This window comes from Dermacentor variabilis, unplaced genomic scaffold (genome assembly GCF_050947875.1).
Source record: "Dermacentor variabilis isolate Ectoservices unplaced genomic scaffold, ASM5094787v1 scaffold_12, whole genome shotgun sequence".
Lineage (NCBI taxonomy): Eukaryota > Metazoa > Arthropoda > Arachnida > Ixodida > Ixodidae > Dermacentor > Dermacentor variabilis.
The window spans coordinates 13,748,885-13,767,238 of NW_027460280.1; the positions used below are offsets into that span (position 1 = coordinate 13,748,885).

General features: G+C 46.0%; 1 protein-coding gene across 6 annotated transcripts in view; it reads right to left on the reverse strand.

The window, feature by feature from the left end:
• Nucleotides 1-18,354, reverse strand: part of hfp (Poly(U)-binding-splicing factor hfp) — a 208,352-nt gene that overhangs the window by 30,924 nt on the left and 159,074 nt on the right. For all 6 annotated transcript variants that reach the window (XM_075676633.1, XM_075676634.1, XM_075676632.1 and 3 more), the window contains one exon: nt 3,427-3,854. In XM_075676633.1, coding sequence (XP_075532748.1) covers nt 3,427-3,854 — 428 coding nt within the window. The remainder of the gene's footprint in view (nt 1-3,426; nt 3,855-18,354) is intronic.

Below are 18,354 nucleotides of genomic sequence, written 5' to 3' on the forward strand. Positions count from 1 at the left end.
TGTGAAATGCCGGATCGGCTGCGCGTTGCAATCAAGAACAAACGATGTGGAAAAATGACTAATGGGGTCATCTTGCTCCACGACAATGCCCGTGCCCACGTCGCTTATGTGGTTAATACAAAATTGGCAAAGTCCAAGTGGTAAACGCTGCAACATCCGCCATACAGCCCAGACCTGTCGCCTTGTGGCTTCCTCATATTGGGGCAATTGAAAAAACAGCTAGAGAAAACCAGATTCACGTCAGACAATAACATGAAAGAGTCAGCTACAGAATTTTTGAAGCAGTGACCTAAGGAGTTTTATGAGACAGGAATCACGTGACTCATTAGCCAGTGAGACAAATGTCTAAATGCTCATGGAGACTACTTTTAACTAAAGTGCCCCGTTTGTCATATCAGGATGTCTACCAAGTTGACATTTCCAAATTCCCAGAGTTTTCCAGGTTTTCCCTGAGTGCCTTTGGAAAATTCCCTGAGTCATGCAGAACTATGTTTTATGTCAAGACGGGCTGGAACCATATCGCCTGATGCTGTCACTCTCTAATAAGCGTACGAAAAAAATAAAAAAAATGACTTAGTCCAATTTGAATACTAAGGAGTAGTGTTCATGTTATTCAAAAAGAGAATAGAACGGAGGGGTTAGTAAAATGCAGAGCAAATAAAATGTCTTAAAAAAAAATTGCAAATCGAGTTGGACATTCTCAAATATGAATAAAAAGGAGATGCATACAGAAGGAAATATTTTCGAATATGAGCTATTTCTATCAATTGATAGCAAGCTCAGTGGTATGAAGCCTGAACTTTGTCACAATTTAGATTCTCTATCAACAGCTCGTAAGTCAACCTCAACTGTCCCGACACTCTCAGCCCGCGCACGACGCCTCAGTGTTGTATTTCACTGTTTTAAACTGGTGGTGCCGCTTTAAAGAGTTTATTTTGGTTTGGATGAGGGACACCTGCATCTCGGCATCAGCCAACACTGTTTTTTGAGCTCAAGCTCCTTCGAAACGGCGGCAGCACACTTCCTTTCCCGTTTATTCCTCGAATGGTAGGTCTTTTCTGTTCTTGTCCTCCTTCCGGCACTCGTTCGCCCCACAGACCACTTGAAGCATCTTCTTGGTCAGTTGTACAGTCCACGTCCAATTTTTTGAACTCTCTAGGGACCGCGAAAACATTTAAAAAATCAGACAGTTGGAAAAAATAAATGCATGTCATTTACTGCCTTTAAGGGCTCAAAACGCCACAGGCACATTCGAAAACGATCTGAAGGCCTGTCGGTACATGTATTAGGCATATCAGTGCTCGTACTGTTAGAGGAAATACCGGGTGCACGAGTGTATAATTAAGCAATACATACTGTGTCCCATGGCAATAGCCCCTTCCCATGCTTGTTATGCTTCACTGCAGTACTTTTGCGTATGTTTCACCAAGTAACATTTGTGTACGGAGGCAACGCTGACATTCGGGAACCGGCATTATTTAACGCACTGTGCTTTCCAAGCTTCTAAGCCAATCGCGAGGACCACAAAGGCGGAGCCCGTGTCATTGCTGACAGCAGCGAATTCTTTCAATAAAAAAAATGGCATCCAGCGGCATGAAGCTTCATAGCGAACGTCGAAGCAGCTAGGCCTAGCGTTGCCGCCATGGTGGCTACGGCTGCCAGCAGATCGGCGTGCGAGAGCGCCCGTTCGAGGCGGCAAGGTAATCAAAATGCCAGTGGTGGTGGCTTTGATTAATGCCGTTTCGGACCTGCGGTCGCGGCAAAACCTCCGGAAAATCGGACGGTGAAGAGTTCTTACATTTGAGATTTCAGACGTTCTGATACATTGATTCTACGGGGTATGTGGGTGTGCCACGAAGCCGTCCAAATTATCAGTAATCCGGAAAGTCGGTCATTGAATATACACTGGCAACTCCTCCAGCCGACGAAAGGGCATCAAAGATGATTCATTACAATTCCTGTCTGTTACTTGAGCCAGCATTACCTCGACTTTCGACCCTTTCAATAAAATTACAGCTAATTTTCCCTGATAGAAGCACAAATTCGAGTTTTCCCTGAGTTTTCAGACTACTCAAAATCCCTGAGAATTCCCGGTTTTCCCGGTTGGTAGACACTCTGCATATATTCGCATAAGCTCACTTTCGTTCGACTCGTCCTCTTATATTTTGCAGAACTCCTGCTTTTTGTACATGCTCTCTGTTGCGACTATAATTTCGGTGCAACTGCTCACAACACACAACCGATGATAGCTGCTCCTGAGCAATACATTGGAACAAATGACAGCGTCATTGAGATTTTACTATGGCCGTGGTATATGTACAAAAACGTAAACAAGGTTCTAGGCTGACAAGGTTTCATTAACGTATTTGTGCTCAAAGTGTTAATTTCATGGCCTTTACATTTTTCATATGAGCGGCATGCACTGCTTTGCTGGTTTCAAGCTGATATAGTTCTAAAGTTCATGTTATATTTTCTTTACTTATTAAATAGCGAAAAAACATGGAAGCATTGACATCAGTTATTTCGGACATAATTTTTGGGACGAACGAGTATATTCTTTCATGCAAAAATATGTATTTTACTTGTCTTGACAGTGCGTAGCGTTCAAGAATTCGTTTTCAGGATCCTTCGCAATAGCAATGCAGTTACTATTCATGTATTTGATCCCTCGACAAATTTCATAAGGAGGAGTCAGAGCTGCAATGTGAGCCAGCCCCCCCCCCCCCCCCCCCCGATCGAAATTTCTGGCTACGCCACTGCTAGTGGTGATGACTTGCATTGTATTTTGGGTGGCTGCCAGCTTTTATTCGTGTTACAGAAATAAGCGAGTAAAATTAAGCAAATTTCAATGAAACGTTCACGTAGACAAAATACACTGTAAAAATACACTGCTCACCATAAAAAGTTGCAGTGAAAACTAACAAACACATTTTGTATATCAATGACATTCAATAAAACAAGCAAAAAATGTTGACCAAAACAGTTAAGACGACAGATAAGCACAAATACACTAGGATGCATGGATGCAATGCACACCATTGCACTGCTTTGTTCCTCTGGCTGCGTATATTTTTTCGTGCTGGAACCTAAATACACAACAAGTGGATGGCATGACAGGTGATAAACTGAGAACACTTAGAAGCCCGCTGCTGAGGTCACTCTGCCCCAACCCTTTGTGTCCATCATCCTCTAAGAAGAACATCATAAATGCACAGATATCACTGACAATGATGTGCAGAATACTGACAGTTCATGTTCAGTTATCGTGCATTGATGAATGAGTGAATTAACAGAACAAAACTAAGTTTTTTAGAATCAACTGTTGTGCAATTTTAATAAACTGCAATACAATGGGTCGATCTATATTCTGGTTTAACCTATTTTCCAATTTACATGGGAGCTATTTTGGGAACCCCTTGAGCTTACCTCTGTCCGTCGCATCAGCTTCCTCATGAGCATGTGCCGTGCATTGGAGCCTTTGATCATCATGTTCTCCTGCTGCTGCAGTGTCTGCGGCTCGAGCTCCTCAGCAATTTTCTTGGCCAGATCGTCATCCTCCTTGGGTGTGTCACCTGGCACAGCAGCAGCATTAGCTGCTGGCACCTGGTTGCCCTGCTTTAGCACTGCCTGGTTCAGCACCGCCTGGTTCAACACTGCCTGGCTCAGCACCGCCTGGCTCAGAGCAGTTTGGCTAAAGGTGGCCTGGCTCATCACTGTCTCAACAGCTGTCGTGGTTGTAACCAGTGCTGCCGCTGCTGCATTCAGCAGGTCAGGCTTAGGTGCCGACATGGGTAGTGTGGTCACTATGGTTGGAGGAGGGATGAGAGCGGCTGTCGGTGGCATAGGAGTCACACCTGCATTACACATGGTAATGAATACATCTCAATGGCTGCCACTGTTTATGATGGACAGAACTGTTTGCAAATAGCATGACATCCATCTGGGCTAAGTCGCTGTCGAAGCAGAAATGGATCCAACTTACTGCAATTTTGCAAGCTGGGCTGATAAAGCCTGACATTGTCTACGGTGGAATGTCCTCATTTTAATGGCTAAAGAACACTGTAAATGAATGCTCGCGCCGCTGGGCTGACTCTAATTGATGTCGCTCTTGGACAACTCCGCTAACTTTGCTGCGTGTTAACTAAACAAACGAACAGGGTTAACTAAACAAATGAAAAGGGTTCTACTTAAATTGAGAACGACGCAGCGAGCTATGGAAAGAAGAATGATGGATGTAACGTTAAGGGATAAGAAAAGAGCAGATTGGGTGAGGGAACAAACGCGAGTTTATGACATCTTAGTTGAAATCAAGAAAAAGAAATGGGCATGGGAAGGACATGTAATGAGGAGGGAAGATAACTGATGGTCATTAAGGGTTACGGACTGGATTCCAAGGGAAGGGAAGCGTAGCAAGGGGTGGCAGAAAGTTAGGTAGGCGGATGAGATTAGGAAGTTTGCAGGGACGACATGGCCACAATTAGTACATGACCAGGGTTGTTGGAGAAGTATGGGAGAGGCCTTTGCCCTGCAGTGGGCGTAACCAGGCTGCTGCTGCTGATGATGATGAACTAAACAGGACGGCGTCAGCCATGCACGCAGGAGCCTCGAAGGAAAGAACATCCCTCGTTGGGATCCGTTTCCAGACTTATTTACAAAAGATAGATTGAAGAAAGGAGAAAGGAAAGAGAGAAGAAACACAAAGTCTACATTCTCTTTTGGCCGCACCGAGGCCTTCGTCCTTGTCGGGGCCGCCCGCGCCTCGCACTGAGTAGGCGGTTCGCCAAAAAGCCGGTGAAACGGATCAGGCTGTTAGTAGATGTCCTGGCCGGGACGTGGTGTAGTGGGGCGCCCATCGTCCGTTCGTCAGCTCCCTCTCTCTCTCTTGTGTTGTCGGTCCCCCAACCACGGGTGCAGCAATGTATGGTGGTCGTTTGCGACTTTCAACAAACATTGCAATATTCTTGCCAAGTACACGGTTGCTGGAACTGAACACATGGTGATCTCATATGGAAGGTTGGTTAATGAACCACACAACCGTGAAAATCCTACTGCTCCCCTAAAACTAACATTTTACCACAGAAGATGCACATGTATACACGCAGAAGCGACAATTCAGTTAAATAGTTGAACTTAAAAGAAATATTTGCACTGCACTGACATGAAGCATTACCTGCATCAAGTCGAAACTCATCTGAAACTATCACTAGAATCCCTCAATACTTCTTTTATGAGCTATGATATCAAAGTTTGGCTTGAAGCTCCTGGTGTGCATACAGGATGCAGCCATCATATGTGCGTGTGCCTCTGCTGCGCGTGATGACAACAGTGCCGGTATAATGGATCCGAGTGTGTTCCTGTGATACAACTTGCCACACTGCCTGCCGGTGATAATGTGGGCAGACAGCAGGTCAAGCCTAATGTAGTGACCAAAAGAAATGGGAATCCTCAAGTCATGCCCATCAAAGAGCAACTGTCTACAAAGCAGGCCAATGACACTATTTTATGCCTTGGGAGAATCCATGTATCTTTGACTTTGATAGAATTTACACTTACAGAAGGCTTTAAACCTAGAAGGCCGAATCGAAACTTATTTTTGTGAAAAAGGAAATAGCACCTGCCTTAACAAATACATTGAACATTCGGATGCCAAAACCCCGATTCAGTAAATTAAACTATTTCTCAAATTTGAGCATACAGCAAAACCTCGTTAATTCGATGTTATCAGTACCGCAAAATATCTTTGAATTAAGCGGGTTTTCAAATTAACTAAACCCACAAAAAAAGATGCAACCCAGGCAAAACATTTCGCTGCAGCAATGCGCTACTTTTATTCTGCGATCTTTGGATTACTTAAAGTAATCAGAGATGCTGGTTTGCCCCGTCCTGTAGTTCGAGGCTCAAAGGGTTATGTTTTCTATTTGGCCAACTATGTGCCGCATTTGAGAATTTCCACCGTGGCACTCAACAAAAGTGCAGATAACGTTCAGCGATCCAACAACTTCCCCGAGAGTGGGTGCTCGGGAGGGCTCCTTAGTGTCATCATCGTCGCTGTCATCGCACATGGTCGCATGAGCGGTAGCTTTACTCTCCAGGTCCGAGTACCACATCTGTTGATCATTTTTAAAGTTCGGATACTCGACGAAGCCAACTGCACCGGATTCGCTATCCCCTACGCAGAGTGCATTGATGCAGTCGCAATACTCGGCTCCTTCTTCATCATCAAGTGCACCTGAATAGTCAGCATCAGCATCGACGGTGCTTTCCTTCGAAAAGCCAGCATGTTCAAAACACCGCATGATCAAAGTGGGTTCCAATTGCTTCCATGCATACACAATAAGACATATGGCTCCGGAAGGTCGATGGAGTACTCCTTGCCGTTGTCAGAGCAAAGGAGCATGCGCTCGAGCAGGTGGTGCCGGTAAATCTTCCTCGTGTGGTGGGCTTGGTGGCTGTGCTGCTAAACAGGCGTCTAACCAGCTTCCTCCTGTTATGCAGGCGTTCGTCCGAATAGTCATCTTGACGCTCATTCCTGTCATCTACCCTTCTTCGACTAGCTCCCTGCCCGCATGTGCGGGGCCACCCTGCGACAGCGCTGTGCAGCGCTGTATTTTCGCCTGCTGCTTTTGCCTCAACTTGGCCAACAACGATGCCTGTATTCAAGCTGCTGCCCCGTGGCAATGACGGATGCACTTTCCGTGCATCAGTCTTACCAGTTTCTGGTGCTTGGCAGTAGAAAACAACACCACTATGTGAGCCTGTGGTCCTCATTCATCGTGGCAGAAACCATCGCCAGCAACACTTCTGGGAATGCTGACTTTAAAACTGCCTCACCCTTCTACATCCCTCAGTGGGCTTGGTGGCTGTGCTGCTAAACAGACGTCTAACCAGCTTCCTCGCGTTATGCAGGTTAGTCCACCATACAGCTTATTTGCTAAAAAATCTAATACAGTCGAACCTCGATATAACGAACCTCAATTTAACGAAATTCTCGAAATAACACACTTTTTATTTTCCCAATCTCTGCCCCATTGAAAACCATTATTTTTTTTGCGCAATCTAACGAGGTCACTTTATACTGTACTTCCGATTTAACGAAGTCCTCGCGCATCACACGCATGTACCAGGAGCCTCCTTAACAGTGACTTGCATGCGCCCTTTAATGCTCAAATTTTCCCGGCGCGCTTCAATACGTGGAGCAGAACGTGCCGAGGCACCATCTATCATGTAGTATGAAACCCGCAGCGGACGTGCTCCTGTAGTGCTAGCCGGAGTGCTTCAGAAGTTCTGGAATGCGTCATGCTATGACGTCACCGGCCTGTTAGAAAGGGAAAGCGCCAACCGGAAGTAAGTTTACGAACAGCGGTGGTTGGGCACGTTTTCTCATTTGGTTACCGTTTTTACACGATAGTAAGTCGACCACTTTTTTTAAATTTGAAAGTCAGAAGTTGGGGGGTCAACTTACAATCGAAACCAAAACATGGCCCCGTCAAAAAAGCTAGACCAATGGGAGCTACAACGTAGTTACAATTTTATGTTTGCTCTATGGCCCTACCCATATCTTTTCGGTATCCCACATGTTTGTTTGCTTTTCAGAAGTGTTTTTCAACATTTTTGAGTTTTACAGTGCATGCAACACTCATGGGGGGGTGTCGATAGTTGATGGAAGTGCTGCTGTTCCCATTTGCGGCAGCACCCTCAGAACGGCGGCGCTTGCGGGAAGTATCGGTAGTTCATGGAAGAGCAGACACCGCTCGCGGGTTTCTTTCTCTGTTGGCATTGGCATTGGTTTGATGCGTTCCACTTGACTGCCAGCTACGTGCTACTTCTATGCTTCTCCAGTTGTCATGAGTGTTCCAGGCCCACTAATCGTTCAGCATTCGTTCACAGCAGCGTTCAAGAGGGCTGCCATCCTTTACGCCGAAGAAATAAATCACAAATGGGTGGTGCGAGAGTGGCGACTGCAGCGAAGCAAAATTTTCACCTGTGACGGCAAGTGAGCAATTTCCCACGTGCCGAAGTCTGGATGCTTTCCGGAGCTGTGGGTTAAGCTTGTGGTGTACGTCGCTGAAATGCATGATAGCTGCACCGAAGCAAGTCATGGATGCGCTGGATCTCTTACGCACGTATGCTGGTGCGCACTCGCAAGAGCAAGCCTTAATAGCCCTGTCAACCTACGAACGTCTTATAACCCCGACGCTTATTAAAAAGCGGCAGATGAAGCTGACGGAGTTCTTCGCTTCCAACTGAGTTGCATAGAATTGCTCTGCGGGAAGTTAAATAAAATATTCCAGCGTTCATGAATCAACGTCGTCATTGCTTTACTGAGTGCGGTATCATCCGATGGCTGCGAGCGTTAAGCGCTCTAATGGTAAGTGGTAACCTCAAGGATCCATCAAGTTAATACTACTCCCAATTTTCTTCAAAAGAGCATTCAAGTTGATAGCTCTGGTATATGCATAATTTTTTTTTTCTTTGCGCCACGGGTTGCCATGTCTTCGTGAAAGGAAATTTTTTCTTTTAGTGATGACAAATCATAATGGATGATGGCACTGATGGCCACATCTAGTGGCAGCTGTGAGCACTAGGCGCGGCGTTTCCTGCAGACCTGCTCTTCACCGTACATGTAATGGAGAAAAATGCATTCGTACCCGCTGACTACAGTGGAACCCCGTTCATACGTTTTTCACCGGACCGAGGAAAAAAAACGTAACAGCCAAGAAAACGCAACAGTGAGGAAAGCTCCGGAAATGAATGAAAAAAGTGCAGCTTCAACTATAGACAATTTATTTCCACAGAGTGCGTTTAGAACTTAACAAAAGTCTAGAATGGTTACTTGCCGTTTCTTTCGCTTGCTAGAAATCATCACACGTTTCTTAATAGCCTGGAAGGCCGCATTGCTGTCAGCGTCGCTGTGAGGTGCGACGTGCCTGCGGAGGCGGTCCAGGGCTGCTACGGCTTCTCCAAAGCTAGGATTTGGCAACTCCCCGGCATCATGCGGCTCGTGCTCCTCGTCGTCACCGCGCCACGGCAATGGCAACGGACGAAGGAATATCCGCGGGAAATTTTGCCCTCTTTGGCATAATCATGCTAACGTGCTAACGATTGTTTAGTATTGCTGCGAAGCGCGCGCATCCGAGCAGCCCGGTTGCGCGCAGCGCGGCGTGGTTTCGCGAGAAATGTAAACAAGAGAGGAGAGCTAGCCCGATAGGCGGAGCAACGCCATGAGCAACGCCAACTTCCGGCTTCCCTTTAGCTATAGCTTCACAAAGAGTGACGTCAGGGCCGCTCCTGAGTTTCCTTCCTCCGCGAGTCGACGCGTCCAATAAACCATGCGGTGACCGTAATCACAGTGATAGTGAGAGCATGTTTCACGTATGGCCATCTATTGGCGGCCTCTCAAACTGGCGTGCGGCTTCTTGCAGCCAGTTCCATAGTTAAGCCTGGTCAAAACTCGTCAAAAACCAAAATGGCGGTTGGAGCGCGTTGCCGACTTTAGCCCAGGCGGGTTCGGGTTGCGACGCATCATGTGGGAACGTTTTCACAGCTACTACGTAAAAGCGGGGTTCCTTATACATTGGATCCTACGGAAGCTATGCCGGGACCGGATGAAAACGACGTAGCAGCCGGGAAAATGCAGCAGTGAGGAACGTAACAGCGGGGTTCTTACTGTATCGGGCATCACGCTCTTGGTTGTGTTATTAGTTCCGGGGTTTATTGGTTATCTTTGTAATTTTGCTATCTACAAGGTGCCAAACGCCAGGAGTGTTCCAAGAACCTGCATCTTTATTTGGACTGCTGAAACATGTGACCCTCGATTTAACGAAACTCGCGATTTAACGAAATTTTCGGCTGCAAATTGGACTTCGTTATATCGAGGTTCGACTGTAATTACTTTCTGGTCCAGCTTCCAGGCCTGCAGTGTTTGCTAATTCGGTTTGCTAATATTTGCTAATTGTTTGCTAATTCCGTTTTCTAATATTTGCTAATTGTTTGCTAATATCGGTTGTACGCTCTCTTTTGCTGCTCGCTGGAGGTATCGAGACAAATCCTGGTCCTGACACGGCTGCCATTCTTGCAGAATTAAAAAAGATATCTGCAGGACAGTCTAAATTGCTGGGTGATGTGCAAGACTTAAAAACACAATTAAAAGAAACAACCAACACCCTTTCAGACCTGAGTAAGAGACTGGCCACTGTGGAAACCAGCTGTCAGCATAGAGAGCCCATGTGACAGCAGCTGCAGTGCGTACAAACTGACACTGTCCTAACTGTTTGTCGTGTCTGTACTTTGGAAAGCCTACAAGAGGATGCCGAAAACCGCTCTAGACAAAGTAATTCGATATTTTATGGCATATCTGACACTTCTAACGAATCCTTCGCACGCTCAGAGGAAATAATCGTCTGCCACGGCTCCGAGTACCTAAACGTAAGTGTAAAACCTGATGAAATTGAGCGTGCGCATCATCTTGGACACCAAATTCCCGGCCGAAACCGTCCCATTATCGTTAAATTTTGTAATTTTAAAACAAAAGACAATTTTGGCAAACGGCCGAAAGTTGAAGGGTACAGCATTGGCGAAGATTTTTCCAAACAAACTCAAAGCACGCGTAAACACCTTATCACATGCGAAAAGCAAAGCCGTACCTTTTTGTCTTCGGTATAAAACTTTGCATATTGGACCCAAGTGATTCTTTTTCGATGAATCGTCCCAACAAGTCAAGGAATTATAGCTACCATGCAACAACCAACCGACAGTCCAATATTCTACACCTATTCCTGAACCGCCCTTTTCTTTATCAGTAATTTATCCTAGCATATGCAATTTTCTTTCTAAACGTAATATCGTATCAAACCTTCTGTCATCATCTGAAAGTAATCTCCTTGTACCCACCAAAACGTGGCTTTTTGATGACATTTTTGATGCAGAAATCCTCACCGACTTCAATAATTTTGCTGTGTTCCGTAAAGATAGGCAGGGGTCTAGAGGGGGAGTGTTCTTATTGCTGTGAATAAGCAGCTATCCTGCTCCGTGATTGACGTAGCATCTGAACTAGAAATCCAATGGCTAAAATTCAATGTTAATCCAGAACTGCTACTTCTTGGTGTATTTTATCAACCCCCCCTAACAGTCCTGCTGATTTTCCTCTCAAACTTAACAATATTCTGGTCCACTTAGTGCAAAAGTACTCGAATGCATGCATCTTGCTTTTCGGAGATTTCAACTATCCAAACATTGACTGGTCTTCTGTGCAACTACGTTCAAACCAACCAGGTGCTAAGGACTTCCTTGACGGTTGCCTTAACTTTAACACAATTAGTAACTAAACCAACATGCGTAACACAGGCTACTGAGAACATTTTAGATCTTATACTAACCACTCATCCCGAAAGACTGTCAAATTAGTGATCATAAAGTAATCCATGCCACCTTCACCTTTATTGCCAGCTTACGCCGTTCTTACGAAAAGGTCATCCGCCTCTATGACAAAGGCAACTATGATGCAATAAATCAAGAACTACACGACTTTTATGAAAATTTCGAATCAAATTTTCATTTGCACTCTGTGGAACCCCCCCCCCCCCCCCCCTAATTGGTCTCTCTTTCAGAATATACTTAACGCCCTAGCAGAGAAGTACATTGAGACTATAACCATTCGCGCAAATCGATATCAGCCATGGTTTAACAAAACACTTAAAGCTCTCGAGAACAAAAAGAAACGTCTTTTTCGATCCGCAAAAATAAAATCAAGCCCTGGCACCTGGGAAAGATACGACGAGTCTGAGCATGTCTACTTAGATGCTATCCGCAGACCTAAACATTTGTTTTATCAAACGACCTGCACCGCATGATAACTGATAACATGAAAAAATTTTGGCACATAATTAATCCTCACACACCCTGTACTATCAGTATCCCAAACGAAATGGGTGATCCTTTATCAGACGCTGACTGCGTTAACATTTTTGGCACATTTTCTTCAGTTTTCACCATGGAATCCGATACGCCCATTCAAGGCATTTCTGCTCCTGCCATGCCAGAAATGCCTGCCATCATTTCATTAAAGGGACCCAGAAACGATTTTGACAATTTTCTACAAACGTACTGAGCCATTAAAGTAGATCCTTTTGATCATTAATTGACGCATCTGAGCGCTCCGCGTAAAGCGTGTAATTTATTATAAGGTTTTAAAAATGTACATCGCTGACGATCGCAGCACACTGCTTGGTGGAATTTTCAGCCACCCCTACCCATATGACATAAATCACCCAATTAACGTCATGTGGGCGAGCTATCCGATTGGCTGCCCAGGGCGCATCATCGTTAATTTTTCCACATTTATGGTGAACAAATGATGTTCGTAATAGTTGGAATGTTAGTTAATTTGTTTCTACAAAAAGAAAGTAACAGAAAGAGAATGCACAAGAACAATTTTTCACCACACTTAAGCACTTCTGGCACACAGCAAGCGTCGTCTGCTTGTGTTACAATGTGCTCCATTTTGACGGGAGCTACGCGGTCAGAGTCTGTCTTAGTTTTTTCACGAGCACTACGACTCGACTTTGTTGCATTGTGGACTGCAAACGTGGCGACTGGAAATATGTCAAGCTGCGACATCGTGTCCCTCTGCAAGGCAGCAGACGAGCGGAGTGGCTGCAGCGCATCGGACTGCCGCTATCTGATCGGCGCCAGGATTTGCGCGTTTGCAGCCGTCACTTTACACCGGAAGATTACTAATGCGACAGCGTTTCGAGAGTCCGGTATTAGGGTAAACGCAAGAGCAAGGGGACATGGCCTGGCCATGTCCCCTTGGGTGCCGTTTCACGGTATGAGCAAAAGTGCGAACGTCAATGGTCTGCACAGTGCAGCCACCTGGTGGCACAGAGCTCAACCACACACAGTAGCAGTAACAAAATGTATTCTTTGCTGCTGGTGTGACTTTTTCGCAGGAGTGTAATTGTTAACACATTTTGTAAATGTTTAAAATGTTTTACACTTGGTTAGAGCAATGTTAGCTCTTAGTTTGGCTGGTTAAGCTATGCGCCAACGGGTGGCTGGACTGTAGGGACGGATCAGGCAGCTCACGTACGTCTACGCTAAAGTTCCTTCATCAGCTTGAGTTTATGCCTCCACCGTTCCGTCGAAATGCCCAGCTAGCCTGTGGTTACCGGAATACCAGACACGTTCGGCGCTGCGACAGAATGCGCACAACGCACGCAGCTTCGATAGCTCTCGCTTGGGGTCGACAGCCAAGCAGCTGGCGGAGAGTTTGGAGGCTTTGCACGCTCGTTCCTAGAGGACCGGAAGTCGACGACACGATGTGCCATCATGACGCATAGCCAGTGAAGGCGGAGCTTAGCCCTGATCACTCAGCGAACAAGTTGAGGAGAAAACGCATGACTATAGAGGAGGGTAACTTGTAATTGTCTGTAGCTCTCTTATGGTATCGACTGGTCGCCTCCATCCCCCGAAGCAGAGTCGGGCAGATCCAGTGTTCCCCGAACTCGGAGGTAGAGGACAAGCACGCAAGCTGAACGTGTGGCTTGCTCTCGAAGGAGGACATGGCACATGCCAAACCATGTGACTACTGCCAACATCCAATGATTCACCTATCGAAAGCTTCTGGCGCTGCCCGGCGGATGCGCCATGGGACAAGCGTTCGTCAATACACCAGCACACAGTGGCCTAGGTTGCCTACGTTACGGTGGACCGTCGCCAACGGCAGTGCCGTTGCACTGTGATGACATTGCGGGAAACGCTCCAATCACGTCAACTGATCCGACAACAAGGCTTGGAGCGCCTGAGAGCGCTCGAAGATGGAGGAGAGCAATTGAGAAGAACCAGCTGAACGCAGGGCGCGCACCATCTTTCAACCAGCCAAAGACAATGCTGCTCGCGACAGCGCTCAAAAATGACCAGCCGAAGATGCCATTAATATGAGAAGTTTCACACAAATTGTGGTGCGAATGATTAACTTTAGCCGTACCCTATGCGTCTACAAAATTTGTCCGAACCATTTCATAGGCCCTTTAAACAGTATCTGCAGCATTATAAAAAACCTCAAGATGTCATCGTTTGCTGGCCCTGGCAAAATTATTTCAAGACTCCTAAAAAACACTAAAATCATTTCTGCTTCTTTTTTAATCTGGCTGTTTTCCCAATCATTAACCACAGGTAATCTACCGATTGAATGGAAAGTGGGCAAGGTCGTTCTGGTCTACAAATCGGGTAATAGGAACTCACCACTAAACTACCGCCCGATTTCTATAACAAGTGTCCCTTGCAAAATCATGGAACATGTCATTTTCTCAAAATTAATGGACTTTCTCGACTCAAACAATTTTTTTATTTCATCACAGCACAGTTTTTGCAAGGGATTTTCTTGTGAAACCCAGTTGACCATCTTTCTTCATGATTCTGCATTAAAACCTCGATACCAATACGCAGACTGACGCAATTTTCCTCGATTTCGCAAAAGCCTTTGACAAAGCAGCTCGTCAACAACTGCTTTTAAAACTTTCCCAGTTGAATATTCACCCTAACGTTCTAAGATGAATGAAAGGATTTCTTACTAATCGCTCACAATTTGTGCAAATCAATAATAGTGCTAATAGGCGTTCCCACAGGGCTCTGTGCTAGGACCCTTCCTGTTCTTAATATATATTAATGGTCTACCACCTAATGTCTCTAGTCACATCCGCGTATTTGCTGACGATTGTGTTGTCTACCGCACCATAACTAACACGGGTAACCAAGTATTGCTTCAGAACGACCTAAACAATATTCAAAATTGGTGTGATGACTGGCTAATGCTACTAAGTCCTTCTAAATGCAAAGCAATGTCAGTGACCCGCCATCGAAATCTTCTCATATTGTCTTACTAATAGATAACAAGCCTATTGAACCAGTTAAAGCTTTCCAATACTTAGGTATCACTATTTCTCACAACCTTGACTGGTGTTCACATAGGAATAACATTAGAACATCCGTTAAAAAAAATCGAGTTTTTTTAAACGGCACTTGCGAGAAGCTCCTCCCCACGTAGAACTACTAGCATACAAATCGTTCATCAGACCTAAACTTGAATACACTTCTGCTATTTGGTGCCCGCATGAAATTTACCTTATTAACGCCCTTGAAGCCATACAGAATCACACTGCTAGGTTCATTCACTCAGCATATTCTTACGACATCAGCGCATCATCCTTAAAAGCCGACTCCAGTTTACCAACTCTTTCGTATCGCCGTCGCATCGCCAGCTTATCATTATTTCGCAAATTTTGTTACAGTCTGCTCGCCAATGCACCATACATTTCACCACCAGCACAAACATCAGGTCGTACTGGTCATTCATTAAGTGCCGCTTGCCATAAAATGCGCACTGTCACTTTTTCGTCCTCTTTTTCCCCCCATGCAGTTGTAGACTGGAATGGCCTTCCTTACTACATCACTGCCATCACCAGTTCATCTGCATTCACGGAATACGTGTCAGTGCCATTGGCTGCGAGATGGACATGGTGTTCGGAGGACACTAGCTGCAACACTCCTAACCACCGCACACCAAGAAACGGTGCAGACCGGCGTTGCACGCACACGTCGCCGCAGGAATGGAGAGAGAATGGGTGAACAGCAGCCAGTGGCAGCGGCACGGAACATGCGCTGACGCTGTGACAGCTGCGACTGCGAGGAGCGTGCGGAGTGGGGGATGAGGGCATGCGACAAAAACCAGTGTACCTGCTGCATTGCAGTGAAGCACATCTCCTCTGCAAGCATGCATTTCAGCGGTGTTCCGGGCGTACCGTAGACTGATTTTTGTGCTACGGGTCAGGCACTTTGCCTATAAATAATCGCGATTGCTATGTGGCATCGCCTTACGGCTCCGAATGGCCGTCGTTTCGTCGGGTCTGCGGTGAAATGGGGATCGGGAATTGCCGCATAGCACCCCAAATCTTCAAATTAGCCGGGTTGGCCTAGGCCACCAGGTCGAATTATCGGGTCAAATTTACATCGGAAAATGCGGGACCGCAGAAAACGTTCAAATTATCTGGGATTTCGAATTAACTGAGTTCGAATTAACGAGGTTTTACTGTACATAGTGCAAAAGTGGTCTAGTGCTAGACTACAATATTTTTTTCTAAGTGAAGAAAAAGTAAAAAGGAATCTGCCCTGTCACCTAGTGTGCTTTGCTACGGAAGCAAGTTTGAAGCAAAAAAATCACAAAACTGCAGTATGGGGCTAAATACGTCACTTAAAAATTGAATTCTCCAGAAGCGTTACAGTAAGGACAATGAAACCCGGTGGCTGTTTACCTACTATGTGTTTGTGCTTTTTTTCAGGCCGATTTTCCTGGCGCGGCCAAATCCAGTCCTACTGTACTTTCAAATCCCACTCAAATGCAGGCAGCTTGCCTGTTCTGCATGGACTTAGTTGGGATATGTATGGGAGCATTCACTGGTGGTGTGCATGCAATGGTTGGCAGGTTTGCTAGGCCTTGACAAGCAAGTGAACAGTTCAGTTGTATTTTTAGATTGTATGCTTCGCAAGAAGGCTCTGGTATCAAAGGAACTCAGCCGTGAGCTAGCGAGTGTGATGCAGCATAGCGTCAAAGCTTTGAACAGCATCAAAGCAAGGTCTAAGGCCAGTCACTTCTCCAAGTTGCTGTGCAAGAAGATGGGTTCAGAACAATGGCACCCGCTCTTACACATGAAGTTGTGTTGGCTGTCGCGGAGAAAAGTGCTGGTCAGCGTTTTTGAGCTCCAAGAGGAAGTGATCATTTTTCTAGCAGAAGACATAGCAGAAGACAAGGGGCTGGTAGAGCCTTTCAAAGACCCTTCATTCCTCACTAAGCTTGCCTATCTGTGTGATGTGTTTGAGCAGCTCCATCACTTAAACTCCAGCATGCAAGGGGTTGGGAGTAATGTATCGTCAGGTGACAAAGTGAGGGGCTTCTGCAGGAAACTTCAAGGTTGGCTGAGTTGGGTGGGAAGAGATGATTATTATCCATTTAAGTTGCTAAGTGACTTTGCAACATCTGAGACAGTGTCTGTAGCTAACAAAGAGACATTAAGGACACATTCGAGTACACTCAGATGCCACCAAATGAGTCACTTCACAGAGTCTGCTCTAGACACACAGCTTGTGGCTCCTTCCCAGGAAGATGCAACTTGCTTCACCCATGAAAGTGTTCATATTGAAAATGAGCTGATGCAGCCTCTCCAAAATGCTGTTGCTAATCCTGCAGGCGGCTCATCCGTAATTGGTCGCGAGACCATTTGTATGGGTTAGATTGATGACCGTTGAAGCCACTGATCTTCTGCTCTAGGGGGCTGGATAGTGCATCGACCGCCCTCGATTGAAGCCAGCCTTGTCCCCAAAGTTGGCGCTTTGTGACTTTGCAGCAGCACTTTGTCTGCATGAAAGTTTGACATTTCTTGTTTTCTTGACTTAAATTACCAGCCTGTTGTGCCGTAACCTACCGAAGCAAGCCAGAAAGGTTTTTTGAAAAGACGCCCACAATTTTCCATCGCAGCGCCGACAGTGCCTGTGACATAAGTGGTGCACACTGGAAACAGTGGTGACTGAGAAAACCCTTTATGTTCAGTGAAAAAAATATTGCATACGGGTTTAGATTATAGTAGCAAGGACCCCTTGAACGCTAATCTCCGGTTCCTGGGTGCAACTTGGGCCATCCAAACGTGTGATCGCTGGGGACATGCCATTCCAGCCTTATTTTGCATAGCATACATTCCCCGCTGGTACAACATGGAGGCTGCTGCTTTCGCGTGCGGCACACGCTACGCCGTGTGCCGCATGTAGGGACAGTGCCCAATGAGTGCGCCCTTCTCACCCTCTCTTTAGCGCTTCTCTCCTTCAGAATCTGAGGTACGCAGGCAGATTCACCGCCAGTGCTCTTGAATCACCTTCGGAGCCTGTGTGGCTGAGCAGACTTACCGTGAGCGTTCACCTGGAGTCTGCGACTGCCACCCGAGTGACGTAACCCCTGTATTGTATGCGTCCTTTGTACCTAACTGGGAATAAACCCCCATTCGTTTGTATCACGACTGGAGTCGTCTCTACACCTTGCCGGTGATTGAATTGGATTTGGTCGGCTGTCAGAACAGCTGCCTCACTGACTGGAAGACTACGAACAAATACAATCGATGAATGCAGCCCCTCCATGCTTTGTATTGCACGTAACTGCGCAGTATCTTCTAAACTTTTGTATTGCCAAAACTATGTTGTGGCTCAGCAATACAGTCGCCGACCGATTTTCCGGACTCCGAAAATTCGGACATGCCCGATTATTCGGTCAGCTTCGCGGCACCGCCATCCTCCCCATAGACCATAAAGTATAAC